General features: G+C 40.0%; 1 protein-coding gene across 1 annotated transcript in view; it reads left to right on the forward strand.

The window, feature by feature from the left end:
* The first annotated feature begins 207 nt into the window (after positions 1 to 207).
* Positions 208 to 18,402, forward strand: part of LOC135474763 (uncharacterized) — a 31,729-nt gene continuing 13,534 nt past the window's right edge. The window contains exons 1-17 of the mRNA XM_064754352.1: positions 208 to 281; positions 2,971 to 3,186; positions 3,679 to 3,768; positions 4,169 to 4,834; positions 6,041 to 6,159; positions 6,587 to 6,921; positions 7,730 to 8,425; positions 9,496 to 9,611; positions 11,673 to 11,865; positions 12,112 to 12,247; positions 12,613 to 12,828; positions 13,733 to 14,043; positions 14,713 to 14,824; positions 15,166 to 15,339; positions 15,833 to 15,962; positions 16,856 to 17,022; positions 17,869 to 18,122. Coding sequence (XP_064610422.1) covers positions 257 to 281; positions 2,971 to 3,186; positions 3,679 to 3,768; positions 4,169 to 4,834; positions 6,041 to 6,159; positions 6,587 to 6,921; positions 7,730 to 8,425; positions 9,496 to 9,611; positions 11,673 to 11,865; positions 12,112 to 12,247; positions 12,613 to 12,828; positions 13,733 to 14,043; positions 14,713 to 14,824; positions 15,166 to 15,339; positions 15,833 to 15,962; positions 16,856 to 17,022; positions 17,869 to 18,122 — 3,956 coding nt within the window. The 5' untranslated portion in view covers positions 208 to 256. The remainder of the gene's footprint in view (positions 282 to 2,970; positions 3,187 to 3,678; positions 3,769 to 4,168; positions 4,835 to 6,040; positions 6,160 to 6,586; positions 6,922 to 7,729; positions 8,426 to 9,495; positions 9,612 to 11,672; positions 11,866 to 12,111; positions 12,248 to 12,612; positions 12,829 to 13,732; positions 14,044 to 14,712; positions 14,825 to 15,165; positions 15,340 to 15,832; positions 15,963 to 16,855; positions 17,023 to 17,868; positions 18,123 to 18,402) is intronic.

Genomic DNA, 18,402 nt, shown 5'->3' on the forward strand with positions numbered 1-18,402 from the left:
GCTGATACCTCCAGCGTAAGCTTTTGTGTGGTCATTATATTGGTACTGCTCCATTTCTTCGCTCGTAACCTCACATCACAAGCCACTAGACAACTTTATTTAGCGTGACCAGAACTGTTAAAGGTGCCTGAATACGGAACACTTCTCAAAATTTTGTTTTTTTTGCAGGGTGGGTTAGTTGTATTTCTTTGACGGGATTCGTATTATTTCTATTCACCACTGAAGTGAAATAGTTCAGTGTGGATTTGCCCTCACAATGGTGGCCTTGCTGTTTACTCTGGGTAAGTGTTATTCTTAGTTTAAAGTCTATTATTTCCTGAAGAATGCTTTTAGCAGCTTTGTAGGAATTCCACACAACACTCACGCTGCTCCACTCACACAACCGCCTGCTCCACCCCTGTGTAACGTTTCCGCTAGAGGCAACAAGTACAAATTTAGCTGATAATTACGATGTGATTGGTTTATTCTTTTCCTTGACCAATTTGTTGCTACACAAACGTAGGAAAAATCTAATGGTAGGCTACCAGTTGCGCGCGCGATGATGTAAATGGTACGGACACGTCTGTCTATGAAACGGGATGTAGATTTTGTTGAAAATAATCACTAAATCCACAAACAAAATGGTGCTCTCGTCCGGCATCTTTTCTCGTTGACTGGCATACATAGGAATGTTATAGGACTCTGTAGTATGCTACTATACCCCATTCGTTAAGAAACAGTGGCTTGCATCGCATGTAAACCCTAACTGACGTAGCTTGACAAAAATCTGATTCCAACAGGTCACAGATGAGGCTTCACTCGCCATTCTGCAGTCTTTTACATTAACACGAAGGCCTCGCTATTTAGAAATACTATGTCAGGATCTCCCAACGTTGTTTCTCAGGCTGCGCTTTTGATCTAAAATAACAACTTTTTTACTGGCACTCATTACCAGGGACCGATTCCACAAAGACATTTCTGACTTCAATCCGAATTTTAAAGATTATCACAATGCTTAGTTTTTGGTTTTAGAAGTTCTTGGAATTTCCACACATTCATCTTAACGTGACATTGATGAGGTGGCCAAAAGTTTAATTTACAAAGATTGAAAATAAGCTCTAAAATCATATTTCCAATTTTGACTTAAGTCAAAACTAGCTTTGTGGGATGCCTCCCTGATCCTGATATAATACCATTAATGCAGTACAATATACTGTTATCACATCATCTCTCGATCTGGTAGTTTAGTACTTTGTGCGTTGTCTTCTTGACATATATTACACCGTGTTACGTTTAGAGAATGTCCGTGTTAATAAGACACTGTATTTTTATTTTATCTGTTTCTGCTCAAGCCATGGTGATAGGGGGCGTGTAATTTGCTACTATTTAAGCATTTACACGAACAGTTAGAATAAAACCGTAACTGAGGTAAACTGACAAGAGACCGTATTTCACTGGTTACGTGTGACCATTTTCTAGATATCACGCTTTTGTAGCTGCTCTGGTTTTACTCTCCATGCTATACGTCTTTAAAATTATATAGCTTGTGTGTAAAGTTCCTTTCTGTGAGAGGATCTTGTGATTATATGGGAATATTCATCCAATAAGTAAAATCTAAGTAACTCTCTTTTGTACATAATACTTATTACATAAGGTAAGCCTAATACCTGCAGAACAAAAACAAAACGAATGTTCTTCAAGTGATGTACATTGTCAAAACTGAGCTCGAAAACAACAATAACGTGGCACTTCCATAATCCTGGAATTCTTGGTAGGTGTTTATACGCTTGAAACCAACTAGTTCCAGAACTCTTTTGAGTTAAGCAAGCGCAGATTCGATATATAAACACGTAGCTGCGACATCCCACAAAGTGTTACCATGCGCCCACTGAACACCTTATAACTGAATGACTGATACTAAAAGATAGTACATCACAATTTTTCCTACGGACTGACGGACGGACGGCATACCGACCGATCAACAAGCCGACAGATAGGCAAACCGGCCGATGGAGCAATTTATAGAGTTGCTTGTCCCAGCTAATAACAACTTTTTTGCTTCTGTAAACTTCTACTCAAAAATTATATCATAGTCTATTTCTTTTAACCAGGCGCCTATATCCAGCTGTGAGTAAAATCAGTCATTATCGCTACCAAATGGCATTTCCGTAGTGACACTTAACACCACACAGTTTACACACCGATATGTTGTACGCCTATATTATTACATGGAAGATGCATCTAGAATACTTTTCCTAATTCACAGCTTCATTTCCTGAGCAAGGATATGGGTTTCCAACATATCTCTGCGTAGAGCGTGTGTTGTTACGTGTCAATGACTAAAGACAATTTTAGTAGCGAGTATGACTGATTTTACACACAGTTGAATATAGGCGACTGGTGAAAGGAAATAGACTAGGTAAAACCATTTTGTCATACTTTTCATGTGGCAGTGACAAAGTAATATATGTATATGCAGTGCTCTAACGGTTGAGGGTCTTTCAGTAGGCATCTACATGGACTGGGTACCTCCTTCCCGCACTGGCGACTTTTATCCCTGCTGAGCTGACCACTCTTCTCTTGGCATGAATGGGTAATACATTACCAGTGTGCCCACAAAATGTCATCGCCAAGGCTGTAATGAGCACAAGACTACACAGTTTTTGACCGAAATATTTTAGGCCACAAAGTTTCCGCATTAGATGTTACAATAATAAAGTCGATCTGTTAATTTTAACAGAAAGTTTGTTGTTTGAGTGATGGTAGAAAATATTCTGTTCATACAACATAATGCCGTGTTATGTGCAACATAATATCCCATTATTTAATATAATCTCTATGTTGAATTAATAGAATATATGTGTTATATTTAACAGAATATATGTGTTATGTTTAACAGAATAATCTGTTACTATAGCAGAATACATTCTATCATCACCCAGCCAATAGACTTTCTGAGTGTAATATCCTATTCATACTTAATGTTATCAGCAGTCTTCCTCGGTAGAGCAGTCCGAGTGTGGTCGCAGGCTCAGGACATCCAGTTGTTGGGTGGGGATGTTTTAACTGGAATGAACTTCTTAAATGCTGAGGATGGAGCAATTGTCAGAGTTCTTGGCCCTGTCACAGTCGCCGACACCGGAAGTCTGACAATCGGACCAGGGATAGAGCTTCATTTTCCAAAGGCAGGGGAGATAACCGTTCTAGGTGAGATAACATTCTGCTTTCGGTGAATTTTAAAAATAGGATCAACGTGGCATCCATAAAACATGCAACAATTGCTTTCTTTACCTGGTGGGCAAATCTGACAGGTGGATTGTGGAATCCTTTATTTAGGTCGAAACACGGGACAAAAGAAACCGTTACATTTACGTTGTGAACTATCTCAAGACACATGGAAACGGTCGAGACGTATGAATTATTAGTGTAAAAGTCGCCGAGAGCCCAATGGCATATGCGCTGTACATTATTGTATTCTGAATTCGCAAGCACTAACGTGTGTGAATTGTTTATTCAACGTTGTTCAATCTAGCGATCTGTTGCCCAAATACTAACAGAGTTTAATATAAAAGATACAGAAAAAACCTCCTAAACAATCAATCAGTACAACCTCCAGCCAGTCAGTCAGTTGTGTTCTGTCAGCGTATCAGAGTAACTACAAGTAGTTGACCAGGCTTAGAGTCTTGTTCTCGTCATCAGGAACCTTAAGAGTAGAGGGTACAGAGGAGAACCCTGTGCTGTTTAAGACGGAAAAAGCCGGAGACGTATGGGAAGGAATACATGTAACAGGTAAACCATAAGTTAGCAAAACACACCAAACTACATGTTTTTTCTTGTTAACATCTGTTTTGTGTGTTCACCGGCTTGGATCTTTATTTTCATTGTGACAACATTAGTCCACCAAATATGTGCAAGTCTTGGACACTGCGTTTCATCGAAACCGTTGTTTATTCGCAATTCAAGATTTAAGAACTCTGTATTTCAACATTTCAAATAGTTTTCAAGGCTTTCAGATTCATTTTAAAATGTGTAAACTGATTGTATTGACAACGGCAGTCATGCAGATTTCGCTATACATACTTGACGTTAATGTCAGTATTGATTCTGCCACAGTGGTTTGTACATTGTCCAGTTACCGGTGAGTTAGGACAACACTGAATCGACGGCAATTCTCTTAATTGTGTTCTAGGCCCAGCTTCACGGCGATCCGTACTTCGATATTTAACCTTGGAAAACACAGACACAGGGGTAAAGGTCACAACGGGGGCAACGATGACGGCACGTAGAGTGACAGTTACGTCGCCGAAGACGTCAGGCATGGTTTTTGAAGAGAGCATTGACATAAAGATGTACGATATTAGTATCGTATCAGCGCCACAAACATCCTGCGCCATTTGTGTGATACTTGGGCGAAACTTTCTGTTGGATGGTTGTGACGTAGACCGAGGGGAGGGTCACGTAATCGGAATACAGGCTAGAAACACGAAGGATATCACAGTTAGCAATTGTAAGATCTCTGCTGGGAGTGCACGGGGCTTCGAATTCACAGACGTACACGGAAACGTTACCGTGACGTCATCAACGTTTACCACTAACTACGGCGGTTCTTTAATACAGACCAACGCGGATCGCAGGGCACGTGTCCGTGTGGAAAGTATTCGCTTCACCAGCGTGAGTTTCTCCGGTCACTGTGTGAAGATCGAGTGTCCGGGATTCCGACCAGGGGAGGTCATCGTGAGAAAAGCCGTAATATACGGCTGTGACAGAGCACTGGATATCACACTCAACAACCAGTCTCTTATTCTTGCGGACAGTCAGTTATACTTCAGTCACCAGGCTCTCAACTTAAAACTCAGTAAGTGCACGTCTTCTGGCAAACAGCATTTTATCATATTGTGTTGAGATTATGGTATTTGTTGATGAATAAATGCATGTGGGAGTTTCAAATATCCATATGCCTCTTGTGACGTAGCTCAGAAGCTGCAGATTTGAACCTGCGGTCTCTGGGTCGTGACTCCACGCTTCTACTACTACACACTAGACCAAAGGGAAATTCCCTGCAGACTGGAGGTAGACAGCTGTTATATATATCACCATGTTGTACTATTATTATATGAACAAACGGGTTGGAAAAGTTCGGGACTTTTATATATGAACACTGATATGTATCTAGAAGTTACTTTGTACAGGAATACCTTTGGTCAACCACAAACAGACTTTCAAATCTCTGTACCAATCGAGTGAACAGATATTCCCTTTTTAAGCTGAAAACTCCAACATCATTCATTTTAAGCAATTTGAATATACAAACAGTATCAGCAAACCAGTTTACTGGGGAAAAATCCAAAAAAGAATCCGTTTAATTTTTTGCGGAAGTATGTGAGTGATGCTAGAATGTTTTCTGTTATTGCAGCAGATTATTATGTTAAATATAACACACATAGTTTATTAATTCAAAATAAAGATTCTATTAGACTGACAGGATATGATGTTGAATATGACACAATATTATGTTCTAATAGCAGAATACATTCTAGCATCTTTGAGACAACAGAATCTCTCTTAAATTTTGAGTGAATATTAATCAGAACACAACACAATGGATCAACCAGGTAAATTTCTACCTCGTTGACGTGGGATAATCGTAGACCCAACGTTCTTATACAGCAGCCATTGCAGGCATTCCCACGATCATTGGCACACTGATCTATCAACCTGAATGTTGGAAACACCTTTCTTTGGCTTCCTTGAATCTCCGAAACTAATAGTTTGAACGATAAATGAATAATGAATTATCTCGGTTAATTCAGGCACTTTTATTGTCTCGTAAGCAGTTCCATTTCAACATTCCAAGCCAAAAAATATAAGGAAACAGAAGGTGTGTCCGCCAAACTCAGGAATGGTCAATAAAGTTTGGCCGATGAATTTCCTTGATCTTGTGTGTCGTGTATTCGGTCAACTCAACAACGATCAGCAAGACACAACAAACTGTGTTCACTGAGGATGTGTACATATAGGTGTAACGTTTGATCCGGCCTTTATGTCTTCCCTACTCTTCCAGGTCACCAAAACAGCCAAGCTATCCTCCAGGGAAATCTGTTCTACTACAATTCCAACTCGGACAGATTGCCAGCTGTGGGCATTACCATTGAACCCTCAGATTTTAACGGAGTTCTGCGGGTAACGTCTATTTAGACCTGTTTCAGACGAAGCGTTCTAGTTTTAGAGTTCTACTTCGCTTTCCAAGCTTGTTAACTTAGAGACGTTTTTTACGCTGTTGTAAAATGTTGGGCGGCTTTATATATGTGCGGAATTTCTATGGCAAACAGCTCTACAATGTCTTACTCAAGAATATTTCACTTATATTACTGCCGCCAGCATTATGGAGGGAGGAAACCGGGTCAACCTGGGGGAAACCTACGACCATCCACAGGTTGCTGCAAGACTTTCTCATGTACGGCCCAAAGGATTGAGCTCACCGATGTTGTGAAATTAAGATCAGATTAAGACAGTCTTAAAATATAGGTGATTCAAATAAGTATTCAACAGCAAAATTTGCGAAGCTGATTAACCATTCATTTCATCCAAAACTTTTATTCTCTTGCAGATATTCAACAACCTGTTCCAGCAGAACCTGTGCGCCTTTTCTCTACGCATTTTACACATGTCGCCAAGTAAAGCTAACGATGCCAAAGTTGAATTGTTTTGGAACCAGTTCCTCACAAATAACGTTAGCCAGAGCGGTGCAGGAGATAAGTCTGTAGTAATGCTGAAATTTTTCGATTTACCCGCACATTTTATATTTCAAAACAATTCCATGAACAACCCAGTAGTTGAGTATGACCTGGCCGTGGGCGCAACATCTTACGAAAGAGGATATGTCGTGGACGTTTCCAGAAACTCATGGGCATCAAAGAGGACTAGACTACAAATAGAAGGAAGGTAAGAACAAATGTTAACTGTTTTTTTTTCCATAAAGAGCAGCTGCAATCAGAAGTGAAGCGATTATTGGAAGATTTATACAAAACAGAATTTGCCAAAATACGCATCATGGTCAATTTTCATGAAACTTTCGAAATGCCATATACGCTATACATATGCTGCGTTGTATAGTCGCACACAACGAAGCCATTTACGGAGAAAGATATTGGCGCAAAGCTTTGTAAAAATGGCCGATGTATGCCAAAGAAATACATGTATATGGCATTGGACATCTTTTTAAAAACCTAATATTTCGGAATTTATTATACCTTGCTGTTATGATATGATAAATGTCAAAATGCTGTATCAGAATGAAGCTTTAAGGTATCAGTGAAAAGGCTCAGTTTATACTGTCCTGCTGCAGGATTACCCGATATGTAATGTTATTAATGTTATTACAGACGGTTGTACTGTGAAGCACAGCCGTTTTGTAAAGGATATCCGATACCTTATTTTGGCATACATATGGAGCCATTGTTTTTTCTTTTCTTCGCAAGGCCGATAATAGACAATCAAATACAATCGTTGTGTATTATGTAAAATTGATCAGTGGAAGTGCAAGTTTCTCGCAAACAACGCTCTAATGTGGATATGGATAGCTTTATCTGTATACGTAAGCGTTATTCGTGCTTCAGGTGTGGTATACTTTCACAATTATTTTCACATCATTCAGAGTAATACCTGCATATCAAAATTTGTGTATCTTTCATACGCAAAAGCTTCTGTCTGTTCCTTTGGTGTGCCTTCTATTATCTGTTCCGTCTTGTAGGATTTTGGCTCATCACTGGGATCCTGGCAGAGCCGAGGTTCTCATTGAGCCATTTGTGATTAGTTTTGAGCCATATGTCTTGTGCGAGGAGAAGGTATGTTATTGTCCATCTGGATACCAAGGCAGGCACTGTGAAGATCACAGCTGTCATGAACTGAACAATTGTACGGGTAATGGCAACTGTATGGGACCGAATGTGTGCCAGTGTCAAGACGGTTGGGAAGGGATTTCCTGTGACCAGCCGATTTGCCCACAAAACTGCTCACTGCGTGGGGACTGTCTAGCTCCCGACACGTGTAACTGCATGGAAGGTTTCACGGGAAAAATTTGTGACATTGTCGTATGCCCAGGCAATTGTTCGCGCCATGGAAATTGTATGGAGAACGGCGAGTGCCTGTGTGACGACGGCTGGTCTGGGGAAGCTTGCGACGTAAGTCTAGGAGGTGTGGGGAACAACTGTTCCGGGCACGGAACCGTCGTAAGTGAGAAGAAATGTAACTGTACGGACGACTGGACAGGTGACGATTGCTCTGTAGCAACATGTGCTTCATTGCAATACTGTAATGAGAGAGGGAATTGCAGCATTTCGGGTAGTTGTCTGTGCCTCGAGGGCTGGCATGGGGATAGATGCTCCCTGGCGAATTGTTCTGAAGTTAACGACTGTTCTAAACATGGGGAATGCACGCAGCCTAATGTGTGAGTTTTAATTTATGAGCTGTAGAGTATACCACTGTACACAAGAATATTTTCACTTATATTGACGACGTTTACCTTTATTGGAAGCCGGACAGAACCCAGCGAAACCACTACCATTTGACCTGGCAAACATCCTAACCTTTTACGGTAGCCATTCAGAGAGAGCTACAGCTTCAAACCCGCTACGTCATTTTACCAAGCTTGGGGAGTTGTGAACTTGTCAATGTTATACTCGGCAATTGGAGATGCACATTTAGTTACACATGTAATACGTACACAATTTTACGAACATTTACCCAAGGTACTAATGAACACTGTTTCGGACTTCCCTGCTGTAATATGAACTTCAGTTCCTGTTTTAGTGTTTTCTAAATGATTCCTATTTGATTGATAATTGTTTTTTCGCCATACTCACCCAGTTCTAAGGGTGGAAGAAATTATATCTTCATTATTTATTGTACATTCCACTGGGAACTTGTGTTTTTGGGTTATCATGGAAATAAAGCTTTCGGTTATCTACTTGGATCGTCCAGTCATGATTTAGAAGTTGTATATGAAGTCGGACGTGACGCTTTGATTCAGACCATCAGATGATCATAACGATGATAACAATCTGTCAGACTACTGTCATAAAATCGATCTTCCAGCTGAAACACATGAACGATTAGCACAATTCTAAAACTTTTTCTTCATATCACTTTAAAAAAAAAATAATATAGTAATCTGATAATTTTCACAGAAACTGTCTTTTCTGGGTGAAGCTAGAATGCATTCTGTTATTGCAGCAGATTATTCTATCATTCCAGCACCGGTAGATTATTCTGTTTCATATTTCACACATAATCTATTGATACATCGTAAAGATTGCAATAAACTAAAATGGTAGTATGTTATAGTATAGGACCCCGGATAATGCTCACTCAGACAACAGACAGGTTTTTATTGGTGTATAGATCTCGTGCATGTGTCGACCGCGTACTCCACAGCTTGGCTGGATAGGATTCAGCAATGCTGTGGATATTTTGGGTGACATCACTTGAGTATACATTTCCTGTACATTTACTTTGCAGATGTGCCTGTGACGTTGGTCGATCCGGGCCAAGCTGTGAGAACTGTTCTGTTGGTTTCTGGGGACGGGATTGTCTCCCTTGTCTTGACTGTGACCATGGAACCTGTAACGATAAAGGTAGATAGCATTTAGTCGCATACATGCGGTTATAGCTCTGAGATCAGATGGCAATCTTTCACATTAACCGCTCTGAATCGATATGTTTACGCACCTGGAACTGGGTCCTGTCGCCTGCGTATCCCGTGATCTTAAAGTAATTCTAAATTCATATCACCTCACTATATGGAAATAATGACGACCTTAAGGTCGCAATTAGCACAAATGTATTCGACGCACTCAATCGGACAGTTTCAAAACTTCGCAAACCGCCCTTTTCAAATCACGTAACTCCGTTGCTATGGTGTACTCCGCTACTCTTCCCAAACTTCCTTTCTGTTAATTATTATGTACCAATTAAAGCAAAGGCTCTCAATCTTTGTCAATCACCCTTTAAATGGTGTATTTCATTGGTTTCAATCCATTAATTATGTGAGTTGATCTTTTTCCCGAATTATGCCGAGTGCGGCCGACTCGGTTAGCAAAATTTGGATTGCTGTCGATGCGCCAGGTGCATTTGTTATAATTGTGACACTATTGTCTTTATTATACACAAATAACTAGATGCTATGAAGTCAGAATTGCTACAAGATTAGAGATCACATGTCTTTGTAGCGTACAGCTTTGGCATATTGAGGACAATAATGAGGAGTTCTAGTGGCTCTACTCTACTAATATGACCATGTACTTGCATGCTGAACCATACGGACCAGAACTGTGTCATTCGGAAGCAGACATACGGGTTTTAAACACTGTTATTTTGCTCTGGCTCATTAAACTGGTTCATATATGAACACACGACGCAAGGAATGCTTCCAAACCAAAACGCACAGAGCCCACACCAATATCTACAGTGAAACCGAACGATATCGGCACGATCTGCCTAGCTTCACTTGATCGGGTTGATTTCCCACCGCCACGTGACCTGTCGATTCTGTCTGGAAATATCTAGATTTCTGGATTTCGTGTCAAACATGCCGGAATCACACAGACACGAAAGGGCTTTCCTCACAAAAGTGGATGTAATCTAAATGTTTCCCGGAAGATACAAACTGAAGGCGCATGAACCTGCTGACAATGATTATCTGATCATCTATTCATAAATCTACCTGGTAAGGGTGATAGTTAAGATTTTGTGATCTTCCTGCCAGTTTATTCTGACTCATACCAGGGTTGAGTCAATCTATGTGTTGGAACAGACATTCGTATTCCAGCCATCAATCGGAATGGACGTTTCAGGTCAATAATTACAAGGCCAATTACCAAAACGACGATTAACACGAACCAAAAAGAGCTAAGAAATTATATAAAATGAGACGGAATCATGCATAGAGAAGCAGCCAATAGTTTTCATTGTTATTGGGAAGACTCAAAGTATGTCATAGGCGAGTGACTGAAATCCGTATTCACATCCTGTAACATGCTAGTATATAGGTTATCGATGACAAAATATGTATCTCACTTGCGCTTTGATTGCAACTATATATCTAGCGTGGCGATTTATTTCAATACGATGAAAACACAGCCCCTAGGCCCGGGTTCAACGGAATTAGACACGATCATGAAGTGGAGTACAGAATGAAACTGACTAGCTTTGTGCGCTAGTATATTGCTCTGTCGAGTGTCAGCTTTACTGGTGGAACTAGATAACACTAAACAAATTACTACAAAAAAGGTAAATTGTCAGGGGCTTTGCAGTTTAACTTGGTTTGTCTTTATCCTTCTAAAAGAGGGCAAAAGAAAATTTCTCCTTCATCGATTAAGCCCATCGGCATTCTCAGAGTAAAACATCAGCCTTCAGAAGTAGTTATGTACCGGTATGTATTGCTGGTGGCGTGCAAATTATTTCCAGTGAACTTCTGTACTACAGCCTAACCTGTGGTTGTTGGAATCCAACACAGGGCTCTGTTACCAATGGACATAACCACAAAAAGAGGCAGTGAAGTCCTGAAACATTTTTTAAAGGCTGATTCTTTTCGGTGTGGCGAGAACGGGCTGGGCAGACGATCCTCAGGTCGAAGTTCACTTTTATTAATCCTGGATCTTTCACGTGAAATGCTTGTTTCGATTTTCCTCATCCAGGTGCCTGTACCTGTCATAATCTTAGATGGACGGGATCGCTGTGTGATCGCTGTGCTGTGGGGTATTACGGTGACAATTGTCTCCCCTTACCAACTGTGAACCGCGTTCTGCCGGATGGAGGCCCCGGTGCCGGGGGTACAGTAGTTCACATACAGGGTCATAACCTAAAGAATGTTTCGGATTACATTTGCAGGTAAGGTCTACACATACATTCACTACAGATAAAGCTGACCACTTAGTGTTAATAACATCATTAAAATTCTTTGGATTCTTGAAACAAATATCTAAAAAGAGTTTGATTTTGAAAAGTAACAGTGAGCACGATTTTGAAGTGAAAGGTATTTCACCACGATTCTCTTAATAGTATAGCAGGTATATTTTCTATTTTCTGTTATTAAAATAGTTTTCCGTGCTGTTTAGATGATTGGATTGTTGTCAGGTTTGGAGAAGTTGAGGTACCCGGGATACTAATCATAGACAATGAGATAGAATGCAAGTCTCCACCTGGAGAGTCTCTGACTATACCAGTCAGCGTAAAACCGGATATACCGGGAGAAGTCTTCGCCGACAGCCTCGTAAGTTTGGTGTTCATCCGTTCACACGAAGTAGCTCTCTAAAACGGAAGTCAACATTATGGCTGTTAGGGGGACATTTCCATTAAATGTACTCCATCTCAGTGAAATGAAACACGGTTCCAGTAACAACTATGGAAAAATTTTATTGCAATATGACAAAACATCAAACATGTGTTAGAGTTACACCAACAAACAGGAAATGGAAATCTTTCATAACATAACAAATATTTTAAATATTGTTTTTTACAACACATATTCGCTTCTGTGTGTTTGGTGTGATTAATATTGTCAATGAAAACGGGTTAAAAGTTTGGGGTACTGTATTTGTGACATAGCTTACTAGGACAGTTTCTTTGTCTTTACAGTCAAACTTTACCTATTATCATGAATGTCCGGAAAGTTCGTGTGGCGAGAAAAAGACCCCGTCACGTGGAAGTTGTGTTCTTGGCGCATGCTCCTGTAACCCACCATGGTCAGGTGACCAGTGTTCGACTCTCCGCTTGGCCCCAGACGTTGCTAAAATTCCAGCCCAAGAAATTCATGAATTTAATGATTTTCATCTCGAGCCAACGTTGATCGAGGTACTGTTGTATTGTTTGTGTTTAAGATGGAGGAATCTCTGTTTTGTCTGGCTTGGATAGAGTAAACTCTTTTGGAGTTACAACACAGCTGTATATTTCGATACATTCCAGTTTTACTATTGTTGACACTTTCACAAATAACGGCTTTCTCGTCTTTTCGTGGCACTCCATAACTTGGTTCCCAGAATTTTGTGAAATTTTTAATGACAATGCGGCATATTGAGTAATTCTAGACCAGTGACGACTAATAATCTGAAACTAACACCAATGCATTTTTTTTCACTTAACTCTGCTTAGCCATGCATGGTGCTAGGGGTGTCTAATTTGCTACTATTTAAGCATTTACATGGACAGTTAGAATGAAACCCCAACTGAGGTAAATTGACAATAGGCCGAATTTCACCGGTTACGTGTGATCACACTGTCGTCGCTGCTCTGGTTTTACTCTCTATATGCTGTAAGTCTTTTGTCAAACCCTAACAACATGAAAAATGGAGTGAAAAATGGATGGTTAGGGTCATACTCCTTACAACAAATGCGTCGCTCTCTACCTTTCGCTTTACATCACTGTCACCAACAGACAAGCTTGACCTTTGGAGCCTGTGAGACGTACGTGGGCTTGATTAGATTTAGCCTCATCACTTGTATCATGCCGTGGAACTATTTAATCAGTATTTATCAATAAAATTGTTTTAGGTGTTGGTTAGAATAGCGTTGTTCAAGATTTCTGTACAAAATTTGCTATTGGTGGCAGAGATGTAAAGCGAAAGGTAGAGAGCGACACATGCGCTGTAAGGAGTATGACCCTAACCATCCATTTTTCACTTTTCTCGACCGGAGCAATCCAGTTCAAAACACTTCAGCTCACGATTCAACATTACATTTTGTTTTCATGTTGTTTTAGGGCACAGAACCCATATCATGGACATTGGAAAGTAATGTGAATGGTATGAAGATTGACGTAGTAACAGGATTTGTCACGTGGTCTGACGTCACTGCCAGTCCCGAAGATGTAACATTTACCATTTTTTGTCACAATGACTTGGGCTCCGACAACGAGACAGTTCGTTTGACAATATTACCTGGGTACCACGTGACCTCATTGCAGCTGGATCCAGAGGGACCATTTACAGTTCCCGTCCCCGTGACGTTGTCTGGGCAGGTGAAGCTCAGTACGGAGAAAAACATATCTGGTTCACTTCCAATTCATATCAGGTAAATAGGCACATATTTATGGTTGCGTGACAAAAGAGAGGTGCTCTTGTGAAGTGCAAATTACTTCATTTTTGCTTCTTTTAAAAACTGACATAAGCAAATAAAGAAAATTGATGAGAAAAAAACGTTAAGTTTGTGACTGTAGGTTTAGGTTGCCCTACATTTAAGGCATTTTGAAACCTCCAGCCGAGTGTAATTTGTAAAAACAATCCATAATCAGCTTATTTGTATTCTCATCAATAGCATCACGTTTTTGAGACTCCTATGCATCATTTTACAAAGGGCGTACAGGATCTGCTAATTAGACCACCCTTACCACGGATGACTGTTATGCACAGAAGCATTTAGCAAGTAATAGCTAAGTCATTCAAGATCATATAGTGGAAAAGCCTGACCCGTGATATGAAGCAGTCGTTTTGATGAAATCCCACGCTCCTCATTACAGTGAAGTAGACGTCACATAAGTAAATGTACACGTCGATGTAGCGTAGCGACTGGTTTGAAAGACAAGCCTTCAAACGACGATACGATCAATATGACATCAGTTAAGATTTTCAAAGATGTGCTTGAACCGTTCATTTAGTGTGAACATGTCGCATCTTCGTTATATGCAACCTGTCATTTGGAGAAAAGGGATGTTTAGTTATCAGTAATTTCATTTTGTTGTAGAATAAAACACGGTAACGACACAAGGCTGCTTGAAACGAACGCTGACAATGCATCTCTGACGTTTGAGGAGAACTTTTATCCGGCGAAATCAGATGTTGGTTTATTTCATGCTGTAAGTGTCAGTTTTACTGTGCATTTAGTTCTTTCTTGTTTCAAGTCATTCAAGTTGCATATGTTGCCTATTTGTTGATTGAATTATTGTTGATGTTGTCACTGCTTCGACACGTGAGTATGGAGGTGACCGATTTGTTTGCTTGTTGGGTTAATAGAAAACCACATGTTGTCTTAAGGGTCGCTGTAATACCAAAATTCACACATGTAAAAATATGACAGTGATGCACCAAATAAACTAGCTATTTTCACGTATTTATTAGTAAATGGTTGTGTAAAAGATGTAAAAAACGTTAAAAAGAGAACAACATTATAACTTTCTGTCTTCACTTACCTCTGCAGGACGCTCGACATCCTGCCGACTCTGACTTTGAATCACGGGTCACGTGGTCTGTAGTGGGATTACGGACAACTCCTCAGTCAATCACTTGTAAAGGTCTCGTTGGGAATGAGATCACGCAATCGATTGTTATAGAAAACCACGCTTATGAACCGCTCACGGACTTACGATATGCGGTATGTTACGTTCATAAGCAAAAGATTTAGGAGTCTACGAGAAGGCGTAAAACAGTACGTTCAAAAACAATCTAGTTATGTTCAACTATACTTAGCTGCACCTCGTCCATTGACCTCGTCTGGGGAAAGACCCCAAGGGAGTAAGTAAATACATGGTTGCGTAAGTTTGTATGGGCAAAGTCAGAACTCAAGGGTACGAACTTGATCGTTTCCTTACCCTGATATTTCCCAACATTTCTTAATATTCTCTACTCATCGATGACCTAAAGTTTTGATTATGTCACTGATTCGTGAGATGATCTTCAGATGATCATTTGTGACAATTTAATTTGAATCCTTGAGACCAATCCTAGTGTCCTTGCACGATTTCAGAGATGTGTGATCAAGTCTAAAATAGTGTAGCGTTAAATAACGACCAAATAAATAAATATATAAATAAATAAATAAATAAATATATCGAGATTTACGACCATTTGTATTATGTTTTATACAGATTGATGGTGACACAGAAAACATCATCCTCAAACTGCAGACTGGCAACAGGAGAAACGTACCTCAAGGTGACGTCATAGTTACGGAACTTGTTAGCCAACAGCCATTTCCTGTCAACATTACCATGTTAGGTGAGCAGGTTAACATGTCGAACAACATATGGTAAGACAGATGCAGATCTATTACCGATTGTGTAATTCAAAGACTACTAATTGCTTGACCCCTTGGTAAATATATTTACAAATAGAGAAAACAACATACAGGGTATAAATGGTATACCTGGTGTTTTTCCACAAAACACACACAAACTGCATAGTCTATAAACAGAAGCACCTAGTTTCCTTTGTAATGCAGAATTTATTGACACATTTGCTTTTGGTGTCCCTTTCGGAAATTATTGGTTAAATATGAAACTTAAAGTCCTAAAGCATAAAATCCCCACAAGATTACATCCCATTGACAACACAGATGCTGTGTTCTGGGTTACTAAATTTAAAAGTATACAGGGATCTGCCCTGTGGACGACACCCTCCTGGAATTGTCAGGATTATTAACCGTAATTTTGTGTCCCAGCTACAGAGAAAACCGGCCGATGAAATCTGCTGAAACTTTTACACAGGTGCTTGTCTTTTGTCTGAAGTAGTACATGTAAAAAGTATGTTGCCCTATGTCACATGACCTGGTTGCCATATGTTGGATTTATATGAAAAGTGTTTAAGCATCTTCTTCAAGCTCTAAAATCACAAAATCAATTTTTTTTTCAAATTTGGCACACGTGCCTTTAGTTGGGTGGCAAAAACTCCTTAATGTGAATCCTTCCGTTTGAAAGTTAAGTTTGGAGAGGCCAATGAAAATAGCTCAATAATTAGGTCAACTGTAAAAACTGCACAACTGGCTGAAAGAAAAACATTTCTCAGGATAATTGATTTCAAAGAATTATTCCCGTTTAAGTTTTGGCAGTTATATTTCCTTGTTGTTTTTTTTACTTCTGCCTTTGATGATGTCTATCTCTCTTGAATCGTAGCTGACGTTGCCGTATCCACTGGCTTACAGATAACGTTTATGAGTGCCGAGTTGGCAAACGTTACAGTGGAGGTCAGCGTTGACATTGGGGCATCGGGGCCGGTTCTTGTCATGAATCCCAACGAGTTAAACATTACTATCTTCAGGGGAAAGGAACGCACATTCGAGGTGCGTCACTTTTAAATGTGTTTAAAACTGGCATGTGGCTTCATCGAGAATAGCGACATGCCACTCTCCAGTTTCGCGCTGCTCTGGTTCATGTTCGATTTTGTTCACACTTAGCCTTTGAAAAAAGAGCAACAATTAATACAACATTAGTTATTTCGGAAGAGGTGAAGAGAGACCTAGATGTAAACGACCAGAGCCATTTTGTTCTTAAGGTGCATGGTAACTCAAATCAAATCAAATTTTAATCTGGAGTTTTTAGGAAGCCATGGCATACACCAGGAAAGAGAAACTGTAAACACGAGGTCGTCTCACTTGTACCCCGCTGTTTGGCTGAAACAAAAAAGAAGTGTTACAGAAATAACTCTCACCTGACAATTAAAATTTATAGCATGGCATAACTTGACATAGTTTGGACTGCGAGGTTTTGATTATGCAACATCTGCCAGCAGACTGTGTTGTCTTTTGTTTCCTCCAGTCTGTGTCCGGTTCCCTACCACCATAATGCAGGCTGTTAAGGTATATGAAGTGAAACATTCTTAATTACGGCGTAAAACACCACTCAACTAAATAAATGAATGAATATCACTCCTAAAAAGGCTTCTGTCTATAAACCATATGTTAGGGAAACAGTAAGAGGAACCTCGTGACCTAGAGGTTAAATGAATGTCACTTCTAAAAGAGCCCCTGTCTTTATTAGCCATGTATTAGACTCAGTACTGGATAGTGTTGATGTCTACCGTTGCTACAGCATAAGATTGAGATAGAATATCTCCTTGTTTCTTTGTCTCAATCAAGGTCTTTTATGTATCATATGGACGACAAACATTTGCTTGTGTGTTTTTGCAGGTAATTTTGAAAAACACGGGGACTGCAACTGCGTTGAACTTGGAATTACAGCCCCCGACTTCTGAGGATTTATTCGTTTTGTCGTTCGACAAGCTTGATGTAACAGATCTCGACTACCCGTTCCTCGATATACATCCTGAGGAATCCGCCATGCTCAATGTTCTGGTGGCGCCCCCTGCTGAGGCAGATATCGGCTATAAGCAAGGCAGCATTGTAGTGACGTCACAGGACATCGAGTCTACGCTTTGGGTGAAGTAATTTTTGTTTCGTTTACCTGATGTTTTTTTTTCACTTTACAGTCTAAATCTTGGCTTTTATAGCGTTGAGTATTTAACATATTGAATGTGCTAATGGTCAAACAATCCTCATTGCAAAGATTATAACCTGGTTAAACGGTATACTGTGGAAAGGGGTTTTGAGAAACGCAATAATAAAGACGTTAAATCCTCTGAAAACAAGAGGTATTGCTCTAGATTGTCTACAGCCGCCCATCCCGTACCTCAGCGATAACGTCACTGCTGATCACTGGCAGGG

The sequence above is a fragment of the Liolophura sinensis genome, chromosome 9 (assembly GCF_032854445.1).
Source record: "Liolophura sinensis isolate JHLJ2023 chromosome 9, CUHK_Ljap_v2, whole genome shotgun sequence".
Taxonomy (NCBI): Eukaryota; Metazoa; Mollusca; class Polyplacophora; order Chitonida; family Chitonidae; genus Liolophura; species Liolophura sinensis.